Raw genomic sequence first — 13843 nt, forward strand, 5'->3', positions numbered from 1 at the left:
GTGATATAATGCTTACTTACAGAAATATGTGGCTTGATGATACAGAGTTTTAAAAAGGACCACTGAAATTGTATATAATGAATTATAATGTAGCATAACTCTCCTAAGTCTCTTCTGGCCTCAAAACAACAACAAAAAAAACCCAAATGACTCAATAAGCATTAATGCATGTTCTATAACTACATTTGCTGCGTCAGGAATGTTGGTATTTCCTTTAGCTTTGGTGACACTAAACCGATAGGAAACGTTCATTGGTTCTATCACTTCAAATACAGGGCAATGACCAAGGCAATGTCTGGAAAAGAACCAAAAACACTTTAATTTTTGAGACAATTGCAAGCACCCCAAACAATGGATTACTGTTACAACACTTTTTAAGCTTTTCACAATCTAGTTATTGCAAAGGCATATGGATAAATGTTAATGGACAAAAGTCAAGAAAAATGAGGCACCTTAATAAATGTAAAATTTTAAATAAAAAGACATTCAATCCACTGACTTCTAGAAGAGGCTAAGTATTCCTCTATATATTACATTCTAAAATTGTATTGCCTACTAATGGGTTGTGTCCTGGATTCTACAATTTTAAGGAAATGCATGAACAAGAACTGTGTGCAACCTGCAAAGGGAAACCATTTTCTCATTCAAGGAAAGACTGAAAAAAGTGAGTAAAATTTGCTATAGCCAACACAGAAAGCTGTCTATGGAATGAACATGATCACCATTGCCTTTCAGCTGTGAGGAGTATTTGGCCCACTGCACTGTAACTTGTATAAACCATACCTTGTGTTTTACACACACTCAACCATGCTTCTCCCAAAAATATATATGTACTTTTATCCCACACACCAATCACTTTTCTCTTGACCCATTTAATCTACATGTTTACTCATTACAGTGCTTGGGAGAAGAAACACTACATAGTACTGGGCCGTAACAGTTTTAAAGGAAAATCACTTCTAAAAAGTACTTTTAAAAATATGCAAAAATACAAATAAGACTGCTAAATTGAGTATTTTTAGAATGAGAAGCATTCTCTTTGTCTTTTCTTCCTTTAAAGTGCCACATAAGGAATGACATCTTACAATCCAGAGCCACCTCAGTTGAAATCCAATGTAAATGGATCGTTATGGAATGAAAAGTTTGTGAAAACTTGGAGCAGCAGAAAGTTTGCTCCATGCAACATAGGCTATAAAGCACTCAGCACTTAGTAGCTTTTCTGCAATCTGAGTCCCCATCCCATATTTCATGGAAATTAACATTTACAAGGGTGCATTTACATACACTATAATACAGGAATGATGTCCCTTTGCCAGAAGATATAATTGTACATTTCCTTGCTATTTCTTGGTTCCAACTTGATAATTTCTTAAGATTGTAAATTATATAGTACTCAGCTAAAATATTTCTTCATAAATAGTTACAAAACCTGCCAAAACACAAAGGGGAAAGTATTTTTCATTCAAAAAAAATGACATTTGGATGTCACACAACACAATAAACAATGCTTAGAGACGTTATTGTTTCCAGAAGAAAATGGTCAGTAAACTACTTAGTTGAAGACAAGAGATTAACCTTCCCCAGGACCACAGCGCACAAAAAGCAAAAGGTCAAAACAACAGTACCTCAAAGCAAAATAAAGGTCTGAGAGTGAAGCCAGCTTGCTTGTAATCCTGTTAAAGAATGATAGTCACCGTTTAGGTCCAATGTACTGGAAAACATTTGCTAGCTCAGAATGCTATATTTGTAGAATTTGCTAAGAATTCAGCCAAGGATGTCGAAGGCATTCGCCAGCTGACGCTCGTTTTTCTGGAACCATTTCTAACATTGGGATCAGGAAATCTGTAAACTGTGCAGCATCTTCATGGGGCCAGCCATACTTTTCCACAAGTACATCAAAGAGGCTCCAGGGCTTCAGCTTGGTGATGTGCCGAAGTTCTCCTGCAGGAAAAACAAAACACAAATATCAAGAAAGCTCTAAATTTGTGTTTTCCATAGTTGATCCGGCCCGGTTCTTTTCAATGAAGCAGACAACCAACCTGGTCAAAACTTTATGTCAATAACAAAGAAAGCTAGCTAACTTCTTGCTTCTAAGCAATAATCATTAAGGTACCAAAGAGCATATATTTCAATTAAAGTCAGTGGGTCTAAATGATGTGATGGTTTATTCACATCAGTTCTACATTAATATGCTCAACATATTTCTAAAAGCCAAGGCCATTCTTGCTCCAACCTGAGATCTTTTATAATCTTTCAAACTTAGAAAACTCTGTAAATACACACTTAAACTCATTGCTTATACATTTTATCATGCAAAGAAATGAGAATCTCTTCCTCTAGAGCAAGGCTAAGAGAACTTTTTTATCTTTGCTGTCCAATATGGTAGCCAATGGTTACATATAGCTAATGAGTTGATACAATTGTGGCTAAGGCAGCTAAACAAGAAATGTATGATATGATTCAAGTGGTAGAGTGCCAGCTGTGAGACTATGGCTGTGATCTCAGGAATGAGGGTCTAAGCTAGCTGGGGCAGACAATTCCTTGAAACAAACACAATGCCAATTAACCAACCAAAAGCTAGAACTAGAGGCGTGGCTTATGTAGTAGAACAAGCCAAGCAAGAGTGTTAGGGACTGTCACCCCCCCCCCCAAAAAAAATCAATTTGCCTAAGTTTAAATAGCTACAGCAGCTAATGGTAGTCTAACCAAATATAATTCCTATCTCCACATTTGTTATAAAATGTAATATCCAAGAACATTGCCTTACAAATCTTAAAGTTATAATTTGCAAAATGTGCGAGCTGAAATACAAAAGCTCAATTATAGGTAACTGACATAACAATGACTAACAAGCAGTAAAATGCCTATGAACTATCTTTCTCAAAATAGGAAAAAAGTTATTTTAAGTAAAACTGCCAGAAAGTCAGAATTAACTTTCATTACAAACAACTCACTTCCATGCTACTGGAAATTTTCACAAGACACCCACCCCCTATCCACAGAGAAGCATCACTGCCTGCAGAGATAGCACCACGCTGCATGAATGAGGCCCCAGAGCAACTGCAGAGCCTGAAGCTAGGTCTCAGAAGGACAGATGCAGGCATTCAGAACCTCATTTCATTCATTTTTTTTCACCTGTTATAGACTTATACACAAGGGAATTTTTTTCATGATATGCTCCGTGGAGAACCCAGTGCTATAACAAAAATAAGCATATCACCTAATGTTACAAAAACAAAAGAAGGGGCCAAGAGTTTGGCCTAGGAGTGCTTTTCTAGCATGCACGAAGCCCTAGGTTCAATTCCTAGGTACCACATACACAGGAAAAGCCAGAAGTGGCTCAATTGTTAGAGCACTAGCTTTGAGAAAGCCTAAGGACAGTGCCCAGGCCCTGAGTTCAAGTCCCAGGACTGGGGGAGGGAGGAGAGCAGAAATCATCTACAATCCTCTCAACAGTGGCACTTCTCATTTGCCTATATTCTCAGACTGCCATTCTAACAGACTGGTATATGAACAGAATTGTGACCAACTATGCATAAGATTTTGAATTAAAAAAACTAAGTTTCTTGTTAAAAGGGACCAATGTCAGGAAGTAAGAGCATTGCTGCCTGGCTCCAGTGCCTCATGCTGTTTTCCTAGCTACTCAGAGGATGAGATCTGAGGATCATGGTTGAAAGCCAGCCCAGGAACAAAAGTCCTGAGACTTTTAAAACCAATTAACCACCAAAAACCACAGGAGAGCTGTAGCTCAAGAGGTAGAGTTGCTAGCCTTGAGTAAAGCTAAGGCACATAGTCTGCCCAAGGCCTGAGTTTAAAAACATCAAAACAAAAGTGGTAAGCATTGTTTCCAGATTGGAGATCAGGTCTATGTTTAATGAGGATCTGCACTTTTAGCAGGGATCGCTGTGAAGGAGCAATAGTCTGTGAGAATAAAATCTGTATAATCACTTAAGATTTAATGCTCAAACTCAAACTCTGGTTCTAGAATTTCAGCCTAAAGAGATAAACCCTCCTATTATATCTCAAAATGAACCCAATAATTTTTTAATGGTAGTTAGGAAAACCTAGAATATCAGTTACCTCTACTGTTTGTTTATTTTTTCATGGGGCTTGAACTTTGGGCCTGGGCACTGTCCCTGAGATCTTCAGCTAAAGGCTACCACCCTACCCCTTGAGCTACAGCACAACCTCCATTTACATACTTTCTGTATCACAGAAATTGTTTCCAGAACATATTCTTCCCTTGCCACATATACATATATGTGTGTATGAACTCATGAACATGCACATGTATGCTTGTACGTGTACACGTACACGTACACACACACACACACACACACACACACACACACACCAAAAAGCCAAAGATACTTCGGTGTCTTAAATAGGATAATGTAGTATGCACATCACATATTCTTTTGGTTTTGTTTTGTTTTTTTAAAGATAGGGTTCTCACTATATGTAGCCAAACTTTCAATCCTCATGCCTCAGCTTCCTGAGTACTAAGATTACCAGTGTGTATCATATCTCACTGCATTATTTGAATCTTTTCTAGGTTATTAATAACACCTAATATAAATACTATGCAAACAGTATTGCTTAGGGGCTGATTCCAAGGAAAGTCTATGCATTCAGTATTAACATAATTCTCTGAAGATATATTTCTGCTGTGCTTGTCTGACTCCATGGATTTGGAACTATGGAAACTAAGAACCAACTGTGTAACTTCCACCATAAGGCAAGCTCTATCTCTGTAGATGCCTTAACTGCAGAGTAAGTGATGAAAACAACACAATAATTGGAGTTTGGAAAACTATTCTTGTAGAACTAGCAATATTGTAAACTGATAAAAATTATTTTCACAGAGCAACAAAATAGCTAACAACTTTTGGGTAGGTAATCCTACATAAAAATGGTGGTGTAACCTGGGTGCAGTGAATCACACCTGCAATCCTAGCTACTCAGGAGGCTGAGATCTGAGGATCAAGGTTCAAAGCCAGCCCAGGCATAAAAGGACCTGAGACTCCTTTTTTCTTTTTTCTTTTTTTTTTTTTGCCAGTCCTGGGCTTGAGCTCAGGGCCTGAGCAATGTCCTTGGACTTTCTCAAGGCTAGAGCTCTACCACTTGAGCCTCAGCATCTCTTCTGCCTTTTTTCTATGTATGTGGTACCAAGGAATCGAACCCGGGTCTTGATGAATGCTAGGCAAGCACTTTAACCGCTAGGCCAAACTCCAGGCCCCCGGACCTGAGACTCTTATCTCCAATTAACCTCTAGAAAATGGGAAGTGGGGCTTGGCTCAAAGATAGGGTGGTAGCCTTGAGCTGAAGAGCTCAGGAATAACACTCAGGCCCAGGGGTAGGGCAGTAGCCTTGAGCTGAAGACCTCCGGGACAGCGCCCAGGCAGAGATCAAGCCCCATGACCCATCAAAAAAAAAAAAAAAATGGTGGTGTGGGTCAGTTGTGGTGACTCAAGCCTGTAATTCCAGCTACCATCAAAATGAAGATTGGAAAGACCATAGGAAACACAAGACAAAAGCAAAAACTCATTCAAAAGAAGAAACTAGGCTATAATGTGGCACACACCCATAATCTCAACTACATGGGTAGCATGCATATGTAGGGATATCATGGTCCCAGGTTGTCCCGGGCAAAAGCATGAAACCCTGATCTGAAAAAGTATCCTGCAATGAAAATAAGGGCCAGAGATACAGTTCTACCAGTTAAAGTGCTTGCTTAGCAGTCTTAACACCAGGAGTTCAAAAACCTTAGTACTAAGGAGAAAAAAATATGAGAAAAAAACAAACAAAACTGTGTGAAATGACGTGATATGAAACAACAGAACATACAAATGGAAATTAATCCTAAACGCTTCCATATACTGAATATATAGGATTACTTGAATATAATAGAATATTAATTCTCTTAAAGATTATGAGGAAGATATGTGGAAAAGCAGGACAATATAAACAGGAAAAGAAACATCTTAAACCTATGATAATACATTTTTTATGCTAGGTAAAGACAAAATACTGTCCTGTAAGTAAGTTTTCATTCATCCTTTTGTAAAATTAGGTCTTCAGCCAGACACAAGGGGCTTATACCTGTAATCCTAACTACTCAGAAGGATGAATGTAAGGATTATGTGAGCATCATGAATCAAAGCCAGTCTGATAGGAAATTCCATATTCCCAATTAACTACCAAAGGATCATCATTAAGGGGAAAAGCTGTCACTTGATTAATTAATTAAAATTAAATTACCTCTTTACCAAGTTAAAAAAAAAATTGCCAGTCCTGGGGCTTAAACTCAGGGCTTGAGCACTGTCTTTGGGCGTTCTCAAGGCTAGAGTTCTACCACTTGAGCCACAGCACCACTTCTGGCTTTTTCTATGTATGTGTTACCAAGGAATCGAACCTGGGTCTTTGTGCCTGCTAGGCAAACACTCTACCACTAGGCCAAACTCACAGCCCCTTACTTTTTTTTTTTTTTTTTGCCAGTCCTGGGCTTGAGCTCAGGGCCTGAGCACTGTCCTTGGACTTTCTCAAGGCTAGAGCTCTACCACTTGACTATAGCACCACTTCTGGTTTTTTCTATGTATGTGGTACCGAGGAGTCGAACCCAGGTCTTCGTGCATGCTGGGCAAGCACTTTAACCACTAGGCCAAACTCCCGGCCCAGCCCCTTACTTTTTAAAGCCTGGCTTTCAGCCTTCCTGTGACCACAAGCAGTCCTTTTATCATATCCCTCTCACACAGGCACCAGAGAGCTGAACAAAGCAAAAAGAACTCTGCCATCAGGATCCAGTCTCTGAGGCCCAAGGAAGAATGATAGAGTAAGCAGAAAGTACAAAGGCTTCCTTCTTTGAAGCAGAGACTTTGTGACAGTAACTATATTTGATAGTTTCAGATGCCAAGAATGCTTTCCAGGAAAACATTACACTCCTCTCAAATGGTAAGTGATTTGTGAAGAAAAATATATTGCCCACAAACCTATAATGTTCCAGAATTACACAAAAAGCATATAAAGTTCTATGCTGTGCACACACAGAATTATGATAAATTTTAGTAATGCGCACAAAGAAAACATCAATAAAGGGCCGGGAGTTTGGCCTAGTGGTAAAGTGCTTTCCTAACATGCACAAAGATCCAGGTTCAATTCCTCAGTAATACATATGTAGAAAAAGGCAGAAGTGGTGCTGTGGCTCAAGTGGTAGAGCTCTAGGCTTGAGAAAGCCCAAAGAGAGTGCTCAGGCCCTGAGTTCAGGCCCCAGGGGTAGCAAAAAAAAAAAAAAAAAAAAAAAAGGAAACATCAATAAATACTGATACCAGTCAAGAGACAAAACTTAAGAGAAATTGGAACAAATTCCTATACAAATACCTAAATGTTATTACAGTTAAGTACTTAAGTTCAAAGTTTGTACAAATCTTTCCCTTACATCACAAATAAACTTTAAAAGTTACGCTGAATGTGTATGTAATTGTAGTACTTGGGAGGCAGAGAGTGAAAGGACAGTAGTTCCAGGCCAGCCCGGTTTTACAAGAGACCACAGTTTAAAAAGGATCAGCATTTAAGGCCAACTATGGGCAAAAAAATGAGTAAACTTGTCTGTAGCTAAAGCAATAAGGGGCTAGAAATGTAGCTAAAGTAGCAGCCTGCCTGCCTAGCAAGCTGAAGACCTGGAGCAACAAGCATGAACCCTGAAAAACTAAAAAGGGGCATTGTCTATCTGGTAAGTGTGTCACACAGCCACCAAAGAGCTTTGTTCCTTACAAAGGCTAGAGCTAGGTTTAAAACATTCTAAAACTGGGCCGGGAGTGTGGCTTAGTGGTAGAGTGCTTGCCTAACATGCACAAAGCCCTGGGTTCAATTCCTCAGTACCACATATACAGAAAAGGCCAAAGTGGTACTGTGGCTCAAGTGGTAGAGTTCTAGCCTTGAGAAAGCCCAAGGACAGTGCTCAGTCCCTGAATTCAAGTCCCAGTCTGGCAAGAAAACAAAAAACGAAAAACAATGAGTGGTAGAGTGCAAGCCTTGAGCAAAACTGCTCAGGGACAGTGAGTGCCCAAGCTCTGACTTCAAGCCCATGACTGACCAAAAACAAGAAAAAGAAAAAGAAAAAATAACAATGTCCTTGTCCAAGAACATGTTTGCTCCTTTGGTGTAAGAACGTTCTCCTTTGATACTTTCATTCTCAACACAGCAATTTTTACCAAAATAATGGGTCAAAACAATGAGTCTATTGAGGCCGTATTTACCCATAATTACCTGGGACATAAGACACTTCTGTGGGAATCACTTCTTGGAGATAGATTTGGACCAAATTTCCACAGAGAAGCTGATTTCTCTGTGGGTCACATCTCATTACTTTTCTTTAGTGGCAAATGTTAACACCAAAAAGAATAACCAGCAAATTAACTTTCCTAGAGTAACAATGGTAATTATATTTCCTCCTCAAACGTCCATTTTAATGGGTACTGTTTGGAGCAGACAGGTACCAGTGGAATGGGATTGGGCAAATGAGGCTGAATATGGCTAAAGTTCCTTTATTTGCATGAAATAATGTAATTTAACCAATGAATGAACAATTGTTCACTCATGAACAATGAAACCTGTTAAATGTGATTTAAGAAGGTAGGAGGTTAAAGAACAGTAATGGGGTGAGATTGAGATACATTTATACTATGTATGTAACTGTTGCAGACACTATGCTTTAAAAGGACATCAATGAAGATAAATATCATGTTGTTTTATCAAAAGATTCAACATTGTAAAGATGCCAGTTCTCAAATTACTCCTAAATGTAATACAATCTCAAAATCCCTGTAATTATGGGCCAGGAATTTGGTCAAGTGGTAGAGTGCTTGCCTAGCATGCACAAAGGTCCGGGGTTGTTTCCTCAGTACCACATACATAAAAAAAAGCTGGAAGTGGTGCTTGTAGCTCAAGTGGTAGAGCTCTAGCCTTTAGAAAGCCCAAGGACAGTGCTCAGGTCCTGAGTTCAAGCCCCAAGACTGGCAAAAATAATTCCTGTAATTAGGGTTATCAATGTTCAAAAGAAGCAATGGACCCTTTCTGACGAATGTAACTTTAACTCCTCTATATGTTACCTGGACATTAAAGTACAATTTTTTTAAACCCCTGTAACTATTTCCATGAAAAATCCAGTTCAATTAACTTCTTGATCAAAAACTGATTCAAATTGGCATTGGTTCTTACTTCTTGAATTTATTAGACACATTTGAAGCTTAAATATGTGAGCACACGTGCACACACACGCATACACATACACACACACACACAAGTTTTGGGGCTTGAACTCAAGTTCCACTTCCAGCTTTTTGGTGGATAAGGTAAGAGTTTCATGGCCTTTCCTGTCTGGGCTAGTTTGGAACCTCAATCATCAGATATCAACCTCCCGAGTAACCAGTTTACAGGCATCAGCCACTGGCACGCAGCTTTTGATGCTTAGTTTAACTGGGATCCTGTTCTTCACTTCAGATCTTTGATAGGAGAGAAAATCCTCCAGGGAGACAAAGAGCAGTAAAGGTTCTTGGTATATTACATGACTCATACCTGCTTGCAGAGTGATTTAAATTAATAGTGATTTAAATTCAATTGTTTTTTCTCTTCTAGCATAATGGCATTTTTGAAAAAAAAGTCAGTGTTTTCACATTCCTCCATATCAAAAATACATATACATTATCTGGTGGACATGCAAAACAAAACTTTCAAAAAACCACTACATCAACTGCAGCAACATGTTGAAACCTCATCTCATAATAAGCCCCATTTCTTATATTATTATCTCTAAGGTTTCTATATCAAGTCTTAAGACTCCTGAATATCACAACCATTGTGAACAAATAATTATCAGAACTGGTGTTACTGAAGTATACCTGGAATCCTAGCTACTTAGGAGGCTGATATTCACAAGATGGCAGTTAGAGGCCAGTCCAGGCAGAGAGATTCATAAGATTCCTTCTCCAAAACTATCAGTGAAAACCTGGATTAAAGGTGGCTCAAATGGTAAAGCACCAGCTTAGCAAGCAAACTGATCAAGTGCAAGGCCTTGAGTTCAAATCCTGGACCCCCTGCAACAAATAAATATTAAAGAGAGAAAGAGACAGACAGACAGACAGACAGAGACAGAGAGAGACATAGACAGAAGTCTACATTTCTTGTCACCTTAGACTTCAGGTTTTCTTGTTATTGTTTTGTGTGTGTGTGTGTGTGTGCTGATCCTGGGGCTTAAACTCAGGGCCTGAGTGTTGCTCCTAAGCTTTTGTGCTCAAGGCTAGTGCTCCACTTCTGGCTTTCTGGTGGTTAATTGCAGACAGTTTCACAGCCTCCTGAATTGCTAGGATTACAGGTGTGAGCCATCAGAAGTTCCTGGCTTAAATATGTGTCATTAAACAATGCTGCAACCAAAAACAAATCTAAGCAAGAAAACGATGCACTAAGAGCAATAATTATGTTCACCAAAAGAGAATATGGCATTTGATAGGGGCTCTTTCAAAATAATAGCTTTGGGATATTTTTAAATGATCATACCAGGGAAATGCCAAATAGCTGTTCAATTCCATCAAGGAAAGGCCAAAAAGAATTACCACATTATCACCCATAGCTTACCTATGGCATCTGAGAACATGACATCTATAGTATTTTTTGGGAGGGGTAGGGGGGACAGTTAGTTGTAGGGCTTGAACTCTGGGCCTGAGTGCTATCCCTGACCTCTGCAACTCAAGGCTGGTGCTCTACCACATTGAACCACAGCGCCACTTTCGTTTTCTAGTGGTTAATTGGAGATAAGCGTCTCACAGACTTTCATGCCCAGGCTGGCTTGGAACTGCGATCCTCAGATCTCAGTCTCCTGAGTATCTAGGATTACAGGTGTGAGCCACCAGTGCCCCACCACATCTATAGTATTTTGAGGATGTAAATCCACACTGCACAAAGTGCATGCAGATCATAGAGGATGTGTATTCCCACTGGAAAGGGTCCATAAACATGGGAAATGAAAATAAAAGTCTAGCTGTTTTGTTGTTTTATGAATTAAAGTCCTTTTAAGAATTCCTGAAGCTGGGCATGGTGGCTCACATCTCTAATCCTAGCTACTCAGGCGGCTAAGATCTGAGGATCGAGGTTCAAAGCCACCCCAGGCACTAAAAACCAAAAGACTCATCTCCAATTAATTACTAGAACAGTGGAAGTGGGGCTGTGGCTCAAGGGGTAGGGTAGTAGTATTGAGCTGAAGAGCTCAGGAACAAAGCCCAGGCCCAGAGTTCAAGCCCCATGACACCCCCCCACACCCGCCCAAAAAATATTCCTGGAGGCTTTGTGTGGTGGTACATAAAGATAAACAATAACTTGGGGGCAGAACATCAGGATGATCAAGTTTCAAGGTAGCTCATGGAGAAAGTTATGGCAATCTTAACAAATATGCTGAGTGACATGACACATGTCTACAATTCCAGATATGGATGGATAGCTTAGGGGGTCACAGGACAAAAAAAAAATTAAAAAATATTAAGGCAAAAAAGAGGGGGGTGCTAGTGTGTGGGACTCATATGGAAGAGTTTTTGCCTAGCAAGTGTAATGCCCTGAGCTCAAACCTTTGTATATTAAAAAAAAAAATCTTAATATACTGACTGGTGCTTGGAGAAGAGGTGAAGGAAATAAAGGATTTAAAAATTTTCGGAAGTTGTTCTCTTACAAAATTTTTATACCATGATACCAGATGGTATTGGATTACTTGACAACTCTCTTCACCAGAATTCCTCAGCTGTAAACATCCCCATCTTTCTCCACTGCTCAAACATAAATGCACAATTTCTCCTTCTGGGGAGAGGGTTATGCTGAAAGTTAGTGTTGCATAAATACCGTTACCTTTTCTGGTGAAAAACTCCTTGGAATATTGCCCCAACATAGCGTATTTTCGAGGGACTTTCCCCAGCAGTTCAAGATCAATGCTATGTGATCTGCATTGGGAAACATTGCCAGCAAAACAGAAACACACGACAGTTTAATCAGTACACTGCATGCAGACACTATCGCTGCCCGCGCAGACAGAAACTGAGCGCGACTGGAATGATCAATAGCACAGGCTTTCCTCATGTGGCTGGACTCCAGACCCAGAGCTGGGGGGAAACATGTGTGCTGAGCACCCAAGAGGAGCCAATGCACAAGATGATCACAGCACAGGTCAAATGTAGTCTTCCGTGCTGTGCTGCTTTTGGAATTTAGAAGAAATGCCTTTGTCACCATTAATGCTGCCATCAGCAGCTGCTGTTCTGTTTCTGTCTGCATCGTGGCGCATTTCAAAAAGAAGAGGTACTACCTCTGCGATTGAAGAATTCCCGAGAGTATTTTCCAGATAGAGCAAAGTGTCTTGGGATACTGCCTAGCAGCTCTATGATGTGGGCTATGTGATCTATGAAGGAGAGAAAAAAGGGGAAGGGGAAAGGGAAGGGGAAGGGGAAGGGGAAGGGGAAGAGGAAGGGGAAGGGGAAGGGGAAAGGTAAGGATGAGATAAAAGGGGAAAGATGAAATTAGTAAGAAATCAGAAACAGATTCAAATCAACAATGTTTGCAGCACATCCATGCAGAGGCTCTTGAGACTGGCATACCTCAGCACCAACTGAAAACCATCAATGACTGATCATCAGTTCACCCCACCACCCCCAAGAACCTCACAGAAGCTAGTAAACATGATTACAGAAGGAAGTCAAGCCAGAATTCCCTTGGAGCTTTCTGTTTTGCTTTTTACTTTTGTTTTTTGCCAATCCTGGGGCTTGAACTCAGGGCCTGGTCACTGTCCTTGAGCCATTCTCAAGACTAGTGCTCTACCACTTGAGCCACAGCACCACTTCCAGCTTTTTCTGTATATGTAGCACCAAGGAATGGAACCTAGGACTTCATGCATGTTAGGCAAGCACTCTACCACTAGATCACACTCCTGACCTGAATTCCTGTTTTTTAACTCAGCTCCCAAACAGGACACCGAAGTGGACAGCAGAGCCATGGATAAAAGGACAATGGAAAGGCATAGGGTTTGTTCAGGCTGTCCTCTCCTAGTAGGATAGGCTCTTGCACTAAAGAAAGGCAGGAGGAGAGGTAGCTTGAACTCCCCAGGTCTTTCTGAGTACTGCTGTGCCTGGTATACACTGCCCCTTCAACTTAGACTAAAGGGCTTCAAGACTGTGAGGATATCATCTGAATTGGGGTTTGAAAACCCAAACATCTCTGTGTTTCAGTACAAAAATATAATTATCTAGAAGTTCAGGGGGAACAGAACTTCACTGAAGTATTCAGTAGGTAGCAACACTCACCTTCATCCCTGGAATAGTCTTCCCCAGAATGCGGTTCAAACAAATAATCTCCTGTTGCCAGCTCAAATGCCTAGGATACAACAGATGACATGCTGAGCACATCAGAAATGGCCCCCAAGCCTACAGAAACATTCTGAGACCTACATTTCATGAGGCTCCTAAAGCAAAAAGCCCCCTAAAACAGCTCAGTTCCCTATTTTTTTCTTTCTTTGGTAAACTTAAAAGAAGCTGCAGGAATATTTTTACATCACTTTGACTTTTGCAGAAGCAGAACAAAGCCACCCATGGAGTCAGAAGTACCATGTGCAGGCCTGGGCTCTATGTTAGCATATTGCATAAATGGTAGACTAAGGGGTCAACCCAGGATCCAACCTGAAGTATTTGAGTTCAGAACCCGCCTTCACTACCCAGCTTACCTGGTGCCTTCAACAAAGCTGTTTATGAATACAATGCATACTGATCAATGTCACTTTTTCATATTCTCTCCCATCCTCCCATTGTCAGATATTTTCATA

The 13843-nt window shown here is 40.2% G+C and overlaps 1 protein-coding gene across 1 annotated transcript in view; it reads right to left on the minus strand.

The window, feature by feature from the left end:
- Nucleotides 1-296: 296 nt before the first annotated feature.
- Srpk2 (SRSF protein kinase 2) overlaps nt 297-13843 on the minus strand; it is a 159727-nt gene continuing 146180 nt past the window's right edge. The window contains 5 exon segments of the mRNA XM_090332953.1: nt 297-1941; nt 11887-11961; nt 11964-11978; nt 12338-12430; nt 13329-13398. Of these exon segments, the coding sequence (XP_090189079.1) occupies nt 1757-1941; nt 11887-11961; nt 11964-11978; nt 12338-12430; nt 13329-13398 (438 nt within the window). The 3' untranslated portion in view covers nt 297-1756.

The sequence above is a fragment of the Megascapheus bottae genome, chromosome 5, assembly GCF_031878675.1.
Source record: "Megascapheus bottae isolate mThoBot1 chromosome 5, mThoBot2.hap1, whole genome shotgun sequence".
NCBI classification, from domain to species: Eukaryota; Metazoa; Chordata; class Mammalia; order Rodentia; family Geomyidae; genus Megascapheus; species Megascapheus bottae.